The sequence below is a fragment of the Etheostoma cragini genome, chromosome 3 (genome assembly GCF_013103735.1).
Source record: "Etheostoma cragini isolate CJK2018 chromosome 3, CSU_Ecrag_1.0, whole genome shotgun sequence".
NCBI lineage: Eukaryota > Metazoa > Chordata > Actinopteri > Perciformes > Percidae > Etheostoma > Etheostoma cragini.
This window is the reverse complement of record NC_048409.1, coordinates 6,290,758-6,303,054: the sequence shown is the minus strand read 5'-3', so window position 1 is coordinate 6,303,054 and position 12,297 is coordinate 6,290,758. Positions and strand designations below refer to the sequence as shown.

Below are 12,297 nucleotides of genomic sequence, written 5' to 3'. Positions count from 1 at the left end.
TGGCAGTATGCTTTTAATATATTTTTCCAAGCAAAACAACCTGAGTAGCACCAGTAGGGTGACAACAAACAGCTGTTGTGTCAGCTCAGATGACCGTGGCGTGCAGAATGCAAAACCCACATGGCTCCGACCCTGATTCTCCCCCACACCAGGAGGACTCCGGCAGAAGCAAACACAGGGTAACACATGCACTGCTAAGCACATTATAGTAGTGTGGTCTTTTTTTAGACCAGCTCAGGATTCAAAGGTGGGAAGAAGCTGTATATGGAACCCTAAATTATCTTGGAGAAATGGAATAATAGTCCAAAACTGACTTTGCCACATGTATTTCCAAGTGAATGACAAATAAGGCAGGCTGAATCATATTAAGTATTTTAGATTAATAGGTTAAATACAGTGCAGGACTGTGCTAGATCAACAGAGAAAACAAACAAACCGGAAAGCCTGAGTATTATAGCACAGCAGGAAACTTCACAACACAATGCAACATGCATTTAGGACTCAGCAGCCATTTAAACAGAATGCTGGTCTCTTACACACACACACACACACACACTTGGAAGAGATAGAGAGAGAAAGTAAGTGTGTGTGTGTGTATGAGTGTGTGAGAGTGTGAGTCCGTCCCCACTGCAAATACAGGGGACGTAATGGAGCACGGGGAGCCTCAGCCTCCTTTGGCTGTATTCCTCACAAACCAAGATAGCATTGCTGTGGCTTACCACTCACATTCATGCCAAAGACTGAAAATACCAGCCAGGGGACCCACATTTATAAGCTTTACTCCATACACATTTGAGACCATGTAGAATGTAGAAATGTATGGCACCGGCATATGGCTTACTCCGACTGCAACCATGTCAACAAAACTGAGGCGCCCTGTTTGAATATTTTGAATAAAATCCAGTTGTTACATTTTATCTGTAAAACAAACCTTTTCATAAGGTTCTATGTAGATCTACACCACAATTCAATTTAGATTTTGTATAGGCTCTGGAAAATATTTAAGCGTGCATGGTTCTCCATCAATGACTCATTCGTGTGATTATGCTCACAAAAAAAGTCTTGGATGGATTTATTCTCCATTCAGGGCTGTAGCCTTAACCTGTAATTAAGGAGTTATTTCAGGTTAGGTTTGCAAGATACTGCATTCATTCCCACTAAGTTTGTTGTTTTTGTTTTCTTTTGCTAAAAGCTCATCTGTCAAGTGTGACATGCAGATGTCTGTACAGCTTGCAGTTCATTAACACCAAATCAGTTTCTTTATGTGAAGGTTAACATTTTTGCTGTGACAAATTTCCGGCATTTGTTGTCACATGTTCATCTTGGCTTGGCCTGTTTTTTTTTAGGAATTACAGCATTTAAAGTTTACATGCTGCATTACTTTACTTCAAAATGTTACTTTGTTTCAAGTCAAATTAAGGGCCTCGTTAAAAGAGGGCAAAAAAACCCAAGTTTTGTTTCATCTCCTTCCAGGGATTTTTTTCTTTTCTTTTTTCCTGCTTAAAAGGTGCTCTGATGATTAGCAGAGGGACAGTCTGAGTGTCCTGTGGTGAAAGTGTGTTGCTTATTAAGAGGAAAAACATAGCACTGAGAGTAACCAAGATGAAGTCTGGTCAGGAAAAACATGTCTGAAACAAATGATGGCTGCTGATGTGACTGTGGGGAAGACTATGTTGACGATGAGTGAAGGCAATGAATGCATGACGTAGTGTACTGCATCTGGTAGAAAGCTTATCAAGAATATAATTTTAATCCCAGCCTACAGCAATTTAGAATATTAATCTCCTTTTATAGCTGTCACAGTGGACGATGAGAAACTCACTGTTTGACAAATTGAATCCAGATTTGGAGTCACAGACAATCTTCTTCCACCGCTACACACCAGAGAAAACAAACTGTAATCTCTGAATCCAATGAAGTGACCGTGTCGTGAGAAATTTCATTTTTCCACTTTAATGAAAGCTGCAACAATGATGTGTTGTTTTTTATCTGAATCTCCTCTTTAATCCGGTTCTCTCAGCAGGTGTGAGCAGTAACCAGGTGCTGGTCCCCGAGAAAGTGAATGCAGTGCTGGGGAAGAACATCACACTGAGCTGCAGAATAGAGGTGGGCTCCAACCTCACACAGAGCTCCTGGGAACGTCGTCTCCCTTCAGGCACCATTACCTTGGCAGTGTTCAACCCCGAGTTTGGAACCTCCATCTCTGCAGAATACACCAAGCGCATCTCGTTTGTTTCCCCCTCGGTACGAGATGCTTCCATTACCATTGAAGGAGCTGGCTTTGCAGATGTCGGGTCCTACACCTGCAAAGTGGTAACATTTCCTCTGGGCAATACACAAGCATCAACCTACGTTAATGTATTAGGTAAAGTACAGCTCTGTCACGTTCTTTTTCCATTGTATCGAGTGCTTCCTAATGCTGTGCTTTAATCCCACTTTTCAAATCAGGCCACTGTTGGTTGTGATTAAGCAAAGATAAGGTGACTCCTAAGTGTTTGCCCTGAAGGAACAAACTACTCCCTAAAGCTAGCTGGCTTTTTAAATTACTACCTGGACACAGGCCATGGAAAGCTGTGTATAAGCTGCTCTAGTGTGGTCCCTCTCATCTTACTCACCCCACTTTCACTCTCTGTGGAAAATTGCTATGTCAGGTTTAAATACATTTCCCCATAAGGTCCTCCACAAGGCCACTTGCATACAAATCCCAAAGCGCACATATTAATACTTGCTTCAAACATACATCCTTTCTGCATGTAGCAACCATGTAAACAAAGTTCAAACAGTCCCAACTTGATGCAGCTAGTTGCATGCTAAAAACAAGTTAATTGCTGGGTGTAATACAGAGCAACTCTCATGACATTCACTTGCATTTAACCACGCTACGTAAAAAAAGCTTCATATGTAGCAATGGTCTTAACACTAAAATGCGCAGCTGCTTCCCCCGAGGCAGTGAGGATTGTTGTTAGCTCTGCCCTCTTTACCCTTTGTCCCTTAACATGAAATCATACCTCAGGCTCAGTAATTAGCATTTGTGAAGCTCTTGCAGTCGTTGAAGAAGCAGATGACAAACTTGGCAATCTGCAGTGTTAAAATGTATAATAAAAGATATTATGTTTTTGGGTATCTGCACTTTTAGCATCCCTATCATTTTCTTTTTTTAACAATTTCTTCTGTAAGCTTTTATTTTCCCTGACAACCCCAACAAAAAATACATGATCACAGTATATAATAAAGATCACGAAGCAAAAAGGAAACGTGTCTATCAACAAACTGTAACCAGATATATATATTTTCTTTATATCTATTTATTCATTGCTACTTATAGTGCGTGTGATACATTTTAATGGGAATTCTCATTACCATTCCCTTTTGTTTTCTCAAAACATACATGTATATTCTACACTTTATGGGCACTTATAAGTGAGGAGCATGAGCCTTGAACCTTCTCTGTGGTCAGCGTATGTTTCAAGTCCTAAATTGGTGATTGGATTGCACTCAGGCAGCGCTGAGAGTAGGAGATTGCACTGTAGGCAGTAGTTTGTTGTCTCCCTTCAGAGACTGAAGGATGATGACTAATGAGTGGTACATAAAGGGCTGCTGTGACAGCCACAGTGTCTGCGACCTCACAGCGTTCAGCTACACCTAGCTCTCCTCTGTGAGCAGCTTCATAGGCATGTTTTGTTCTTTTTTTTTTTTGGGCTCACAAAAATGCATATTCACACCCCTACACAAATGCATGATTCAGCCTACTTTACAATTCAGATGTATTTAGTGTGTGATTATGGTGGAAGTATATGTTCTTGGCAATTAAAGTTGGCACAGGGTATTTTTCTTTTTTTTATGCGCGCACATCACAATTACAAGACCTAAACTTAAGTTCCCAAGGCAGAGATGAGGACTGGCTTCTTTATCTCTGCCTTGTTTTGGATTGGCTTGTTTCAAAAGGGTTTTGAGAAGGGAAAATGTGGCTGCAGAATATGGCTGGATAACATGTCAGCAAATGGGCCATATATCTATGTTGAACCAGTGTGTGTATTGTGTTTGCTTCCATTAACTAAATGTTCCAAGTTTTGATTCATGTTTACACTTTGAGGTTTAGGACTTGACTTCATTTTCATTCCTTTCGAATGAACTAAAGCAAAGCGATGAAAAAGCCATAAATAACAGACCTGAGTGAGGACACTTATAATGATTAACGGGTGCAATGGACATTGACTTCCATTCTGAAGTCACACTCTTGACACCAACCATGTCTTGTATCTAGTCATGAGGCACCTAGCCACACACAATTTGTTTTGGCTCAAAGCTTTCTCACTTTTTCTTTTCAGTCTGTAACAGGGCTGCAATTATATCCAAATCACAACAAGGAGTACTGCAATATCCAAATCGCAGGGGGGTGCACAATACCCATTTTTTTGTTAAAGGCAAAATATGTGTCAAACCATTCTGAATGAAGTATTGTGGTGCTGCAGAGACATCCCGGGCTACAAGTTGTATCCTATGAACTAAAGACTAAATCTTTGTTTAGTACAGATCCTCGCAAAAATCACACTAAATTTTTTTTTCATGTTTTAGATTTTAATATTTTATGAAAATGAGAATAATTATTTAAAAAATGATCATTCCCTCTGTCGTGAATCATATCGCAATTGCAATATCGGTCAAAAATAATCGCAATTGGATCATTTTCTCATATCGTGCATTGACAGATTTTATTCTGTCGTGTAGCTTCTCATATAAAAAGCCCAAATCAGTTCAGCAGGAAGTGTGCCGCAGTGCGTGAGCCAGAAGTCCCAACCAGTAAGCATTAGGAAGGAAACTGGGGAGGAAAATATGACACAGAATGTGAATGAATTAGACTGGCCATTTGTTTTCAAGTGCTGAGGGATGAATGGGAAATCTAATGAAGAGCAATTAACTTTCATAAAAACAAAATCTGTTAACGCATTCAGTCGGCGAAGCAGATTTCAATTGATTTAAACTTCCAACCATGAACTGCATCCTTTTGTCCAAAATTGTCTGTTCATTCATGTGACCAATGATGCAGCTTCTTTTTGTTGTTGTTGCTGAGTCATAAAATTGAGAAATCAGCCCCACAGAAAGTTGGTTAAAGTTGAGGGTCATCATTTTTCTGTGGTGAGAAATGTTTCATTTCTCCTTTGTCTATTCAAATAATGCTGGAATTTCCCCCAGTTTCTGTGAAGTATGTGTCATGAAGCTATATTTGACTTGCATGTTGCTATATGTTGTTCTGTTACCTATCAACGAATGAGGCCAGCTTTAGCTAACGGCTTGCTTACAGATCTTTTCACTGATATTTTTTGGCTTGCCATGTGTTTTACACTACATTTACACTGTTACTTTTCTTTCTTTGAGCACCAACTTCTTGCATCACAACACCCACAATCTCAAACAAAAATGATGGCTTTTTATTTCTGAACTGCAATAGTTTGTTACACCAAATGGACTTTGAAATAGTATAAATGGCAATTTTTAGTTTTTTTCCATGCTAAATCTTACTATAAACATTTCCAGACATGATGCATGACCATCCAGTTAAACCCTTTCCTTCTAGGGGTCCCCACTCTGACGTCAGTGTTCACTGTGCACATGTGGGCGGGAAAGGGCCAATGCAGCCAGTTTGCTGAAGGGAAATCTTTAACCTTTCCCCTAAAGCATTTCCACTCATCCAGAGCGTTCCCCTCCCTTCCTGACAGCGACTCCAAATTAACACGTCTCTGATTTAGTTATTCTGAAGCTTTTGGCCAGCTCGCCTCTTAACATAGAGCAGCTACTGTTTATAGTCAGAGGCCTGTAAGGAGGGGCAAACAGAAGTGAGTGAAGAATGTGAGGTGGATGCCTAAGAGCAGCGTCCCCCCCACCCCTACAGTGGGTAAAAGAGACGGCAGGTTATTTTTGGAAGAAGGGGTGCTGGGAGATTTTTTTATGTTGGACGACATGTTTGATTGGGGTGACAGATGTCTTAAAGGTGATGGCCTTGTCTTGTTGATTAGGCTGGTGTGTGCCGTCATGTGTCTTTTAAAACTGTCACCATCCCAGTAAGTGGAACAGCTGTTCTTTTAAGAGGGATAGAGATGGAGGAGGCGGTGCACTACAAGACTAAGTGGAAGGATTTAGCATAAGTGATGGTACGTGGAAGGGTAAACTGCATAGCCAGGTTTCTTCACCACCATTGTGATCTCTTCTCCTTCAGCACCTTCTTTTGTATTTTCAAAAGTCCTAAAAAAAAAAACTGTCCTTTTTTCCTCTTTTTTTTTTTTTTTTTACAGATCCCTGTGTCTTTTTTAGGCCAGTGCAACATAAGATAAGATATTTTACTGCTTTGCACAACAGGTTGTTATTCTGGTCACGTCCCTCATGCATGGATCTGTTTTGCCTCTCTGTTGAGAAAATCCTTGTACTGTCTGAACCTGCAGTTATTCTCGGGAAGCCGGTATAAAATGTTCCCAGCTCTGAAGCACTGAGAAGTGTACAGTAACTTAGCTTCTCATTTTCCAGTACAACACAGTCAAACACATACACACCCCATTGTTGACTGCCAGTAGCCTCTGATTCTGCAACACTAAGGGTTTTTCCCCAAAAGGCATATGCATACTTCAGGCTCTGCTAGTAGAACCATACAGTGGGACCAATAGTGTACCCTAACTCAAATCGATTACTATACGTTTGACACACAGCAATTCAGTCTCCACTGAAATGCTTCCATATGATTTAATAGCATGGTTCATCAATTTTGAATGCATATATATATATGTGAAATGGAAGAAGTCAATATGCTCTTTCTAGCAGTTAGGTATACTAATGCCACTTTTGTGCATATACAGTATGATGGACATTATTGATTTATACATATAAACAAAACAATCAATATTCATTTTGTAATCTTCTCCATTCTGTCATTTCCTCTCCCCCGCCCTCTTTTTCTCTCTCTCCGCTCTGCTCCCTCTATCACAGTGGAGCCAAAGGTGTATGTGTCTGCTGGCCCCACAGCTCTGCTCGATGGCGGGAACGAGTCGCTGGTGGCCACCTGCATAGCCGAGCGTGGCCGTCCCGCCGCTGAGGTATTCTGGGAGACGGAGCTTTACGGACGAAGTGAGAAACAAAGTCAGGATGAGGCCAACGGCACCACCAGCGTACACGTGCGCTACCTGTGGCCACCGCAGAGCTACGCACAGGGGAAGACCCTCACCTGTGTGGTGCGCCACCCGGCCCTGCAGACAGAGTTCCGCATACCCTTCATGCTAAATGTTCAGTGTAAGTGCTGAGTTATAAAGGTCACGGAAAGCCCAAAAACAACAATGAATTGATCCTAGTACTTCTACTAAGTATTGCCTGTGTCACCAAAGCCTGATGCAGCTCCACTGTACCATAGACCTCCGTTGTTGTCCAAAACCTTCGACAGTCAGCTACAGGGGAAGATTTTTCCCCCCAATGTAATACAATTGAAATAATAAAAGGAGCACTGCTACAAGTTATTGGAATGTAGATAATACAGTTGTTGTTTTTTTGGACTGGATGTGCATATGCCTTGCCACTGATCGGCCAACAAAAACATCAGTGAGCCACATCATTACACTGGGTGATGATGAACATGGGCACTGTAGTTTACTTTGAGTCAATCCCCCATTCAGCATCCTGCGGCTGTAAATACTTACTAGCACACTAAATCAGTCCCTAACAAATGCACTGTTTACTTCTGTTTCCTTCTTTTTTTAGAAATGTTCTCTGAGAGGAAGCCTCTCTTTTGCAGGAATGCCCAGTAATGTTTGCTAGTGACAACAATAACAGACTTATAGAATATCAGCCCCCCTCCTCAAAATGTTCAAAGAGATTCAATTGAAACCATTTTTATTCAATAATGGTTTTGTGCCATCATCCTGTCACCATCTTTCTCCCACTGCAACATTTTTCTGCTTCCGATCTTGTTTCTTCTGCTCACCCTGGAATGGGTTAAGCGCTATGGCTGCTCAATTGATTCTTTAAGATTATGCAGTTTATTATAATTTTAGTTATTATCATGAATAATAAGAATTGTTTCTGAAATCCTTAAGCTAATAATCATGACCGTATATCTTATCGATATTAACCCATGCTAATAGCTTGATTTATGAATAGGCTGATCTCCACCTTTCATTCTTTGCCCATAAAGGGGACACTTAAGAGTCATCTTAATGTTAGAATCATTAATGCATACTTCCTTGGCAAGCAGTACTTAGGGTTAGCCTGTGTTTGGACTGTGTGAGTGCAGGCTAATGAAGGTATTTTATGAAATATTGATCAGGCCTCAGCAGCAACACAAGTAGCAGGGGGCTGCTAGGGCTGCGGATGGAGACGCGGAAAAAAAACAAGGTTAATACAGGAAGAAAGACGCTTCCCAGCTCAATAAATCATGTTGAATGCAGAGGCAGGGGATTTTAAGTGCAAAAGAAGCACAATTTTGACGTCCAGCTGCGTGAAAAGGGTCATTGGACACGATGAGCTGAGGCGTCTTCCTGTGTGCTGTAATGAGTTCCTCATTTGTCCTCCAAAGAAATCAAAATAAAATATATTGGATGCCTAAGTCAGTGTTTGCCATGTTTTATTACAGTGGCATGTGCTGGGCTTCATTTAGGCATCCTCCTGCTTTCCTTTTGTTGTTGTTTTTTTCTTTGTCACAGTGAGGCAGTGGAGTTTATTATTAGCTGCAGTACATGTACTGTCTGAGTGAGTCTGTCATTTTCCAACTTTCCACCAACCCAGGGTCATTTGTTTGTTCTCTTGGCTCTCGTTCACCTGCCACAGTCCTGCACAGGCTTTGTTTTTGTCATTGCTTGCTAGTGTGCTTATAATGCACGCTTTGTTCCTTCTGCAAAAGCTCATTTGTCATCAGGCTGCTGGGATCAAAGTGACTGATTATTGAATCCTACTCTTGCACCCTTTTGAAATAAAAATACAACACATTCTGGTCATGACCAAACCTATTGTAGGAAGTACAAGAATTTAATATATATAAATGTGTATATGTGTGTGTTTTTAAACACATTTTAATGTACCTTTTTGTTTTATTTTGATTTTACAGTTGCTCCAGTGGTATCGATAATAGGAGGTGACAAAAATTGGTATGTGGGTCAAGAGAATGTGAAGTTCACCTGTGGAGCCAAGGCCAACCCACCTGCCCGTGAATTCACATGGACCAGGTCAGTATTCGCAAAAATTGGCCTCCTGTGGAAATACTTTGTGGATATATGATCCCAGAGACAACAGTTTGGTAGATTTCCATTCTATAGGTGAAGACAGGTGCAGCAAGTTATGATCCTAAAACATAAATTTCATTTAAAGCATAATTTTGTGGACAGTGTGTAAATTTTCTCCTGTTAAATCTCCAACCCGTGCTTTGTTAGAACCATTCATAAAATATAAAAAATAGATTCATACTGTGGTGTAGTAAGCAGCAACCACACTGGCTGAATGCTGAGAGAAATACATTAAGATGCACTTTCTATCATTGTGGCTGTAATGTTGGCTCCTACACAGTAGTAAAGTGAAGGAGAGAAACCCTAAATTCACATTTCTCAGTAGCTGATTGTGTTTTCTTCAAATGGTCAGGTTCTGCAGGGTAAGGCAAACTGTCGCTTGCACTTTAGCTCCACACGTGTAAACCTGGACTTTATGGGTCACTGGGATGATGGTATAACTTTTTTTAGGGGCTGCAAGGGTCTCAGGAGTGTTGTTGTTGTTGTTTCAGGTTAGCAGCAGCTAATGTTAAAGTACATGAGATGATCTGGACCGATGAAAACGCCATTGTGGAACGCAACATTTTGGAAGCCAGGCGTAAACTGCACTTTTAAGTTCATCATGCGTTAAAAAAAATCTCCCTCAAACAGTTAACTAGGTTTTAATGAAACTTGGCGGAGTTGACCACTGGTATTACGTTATGATGAATTTAAAATAGCTGTCTGCTTGTTTGTTTCATTGATAAACAGTTTAGTGACAAACAGGCAAACATTTAAATGTTTGTTGAATTACTGATGTTATAGAAAATACTACATGACAGATGAGCTGCTGTTTTGTCCTGCTGAGTAGAGTGTTTAAACAAATGAATAAGAAGCTTCTGTCTATAAATTACCTCCAGCATGACTTTTGGAGCCTGGACACCGGAGCTGTTGAATGCACTGCTGCACCCATTGGGACTCCCTGCTATAAATAAGATTCCAAATGGTTCATGCGTCAGAGCAACACCGGCCTGTTGGCAGCTCTTTGTCATCATCTGCTTTGAAAACAAGAAATATGGTCTCATTTGTACTGACAGTGCCAGTAAAGTCTACACAGCCAAGCTCTTCATTATTTATTTGTATTATTTTTTTTATAACTGACATTGAGACCTCATGTTCACGTAGAAGGCTTTTCCCTCAACTGATGCGAGTGCAGTCGGCTCAAGTTATCACAGCTATATGATCATTTAATAATATGCAACAGGCGTACGAATGGTAGAGTCAACACAACAAGCAGAGCAGTGGCATCACCGCAAGTCATGGGTTTGTTTTTTAATTATACTTTGTAAAGATGTTCCGATATTGATACCAGTATCGGTATTGCCTCAGATACCGCTTAAAACGTTGGTATTGGTATCAGGAAGTACTGAAGTTTATGCACTGATCCCATACCACGTAATAAAGCCCTAAAGAAAATCTATGTTTTTTTCTGTTATAACTGGCTAGTAGAACTGGGTAATAAAAAGAAAGTTCTGTGGTGTTCATTGTTTGTCGTCAGTCACAAAGAGTTTAGCCTGAGCCATGCAAGTCACATCATATCACGTCCATACAGGGATAGTAGTATACAGCTGTTAAAACTTGATAAAATATATGACACACTGGTATCGGATCACTACTCCGTATCGGTCGATACTCAAGTTCAGGTATTGGAATTGGTATCGGGAAGCAAAAAATGGTGTCGGACCATGTCTAATAATTTAAACATGCAGTGACAACATCATATATTTATTTGATTCTTTGTACGCAGGTCTGTATGCTACACTGTACAGTTCACTGAGATTCACGTCATGTTTTATTTCTGCACAGGTTGGACAGATTGATGCCCGAGGGTGTTGAGAAGTCAAACAATAGCTTTGCTTTCACTCGCCCGTTGGAGCGCAATGACTCTGGCGTGTACCGCTGTCTAGTGGTAAACGACATCGGTTTCCACAGTCAAGATGTAACCCTCTACGTTCAAGGTACGTTTCCACTCTTCACTCAGTTTCTTAAAGTGCGATTGGATGTTTTCTTTTTTTAATCGCCTGATTACTTAAATAGGTTTCCTTTTCACACCTGAGGTCGAAAAAGCAAACCGTGCCTTTTGACATTCATCGTGCCGCTCTGATGCAAGATTAGCCTCTCGGTACGATCAGCCCGCAGTTGAACACTTCTAGCAGAGCTAAGCCGCCATATAAATGTCCCTGCCCAGATCCCCTTTCACACATTCCTGGCAACACAGGAGCACGGAGTGCAGATAAAGAGTATCAGTCCCAAACGTTTCAAGTGTTGTGGTTTTGGCAACATTAGATATCTCCGATAAGGAAGAGGGTGTTTACCCTTGCTGGTTCAGCAAAGTACGCACCCATGTTTTTTTCTCTTGGTTTTGTTTAAGGTCAGGTTTCACAGCGGGACATAATTAATTGTGTTCACAGATTTGCTGTACACAGAAGTATGCGTGTGTATTTCATAACGTTTGTTTTTCAACAGCATGTTGTACAAGCTGTTCTGTGTGAAATGTGATTTAAGTTTAATCACACGATTCCATGGATTCAAACTAATAGCCAGCTAGTTGAATGCTGTTGATTCATCGACACAGGATCCTTGTCAGAAAAACCCACAGGATACTAAAGTCGTCCCGTCTGCTTCCTCTGTCTGTCTACGCTTTGCTACTTGAGTTCATCATTGCAAAGTCAGGGGCGTGGATCCTGAGAACGCTGCATCTCTTTTTGTTTTCATTTCTCTTCTGCTCCTTTTTAATCCTTTTCCAAACAAAGCAACTGCTGCTCTTGGACGTGTACTCCACTAACGCACACAATACTTTTAGTTTCTCACTGTTCAGAAGAAAGCACTGGAGAAGCCCCCCCACCCCCTCCAAAAAAAAAAAAAAAGGCTGTCAGACTCCATCTGTGTACACGTCTGGTTTGGACTCCTGCTCCAAAGCACAGCTGACATCCTGTCCAGGATGGACTTGCACTGTGCAATTATCTTGCTTCTCTTGTCAAATATTAAGACTTGGGCATGCAGCCTTGATCTTCCACCCCCCCCC

General features: G+C 41.0%; 1 protein-coding gene across 2 annotated transcripts in view; it reads left to right on the top strand.

Moving 5' to 3' along the window:
- nectin3a (nectin cell adhesion molecule 3a) overlaps positions 1-12,297 on the top strand; it is a 33,491-nt gene that overhangs the window by 16,814 nt on the left and 4,380 nt on the right. The window contains exons 2-5 of one of the 2 annotated variants that reach the window (XM_034867202.1): positions 2,024-2,365; positions 6,976-7,275; positions 9,080-9,197; positions 11,079-11,230. In XM_034867202.1, the coding sequence (XP_034723093.1) occupies positions 2,024-2,365; positions 6,976-7,275; positions 9,080-9,197; positions 11,079-11,230 (912 nt within the window). Of the gene's footprint in view, positions 1-2,020; positions 2,366-6,975; positions 7,276-9,079; positions 9,198-11,078; positions 11,231-12,297 lie in introns of both variants that reach the window. The other variant, XM_034867201.1, reaches the window with a different exon arrangement.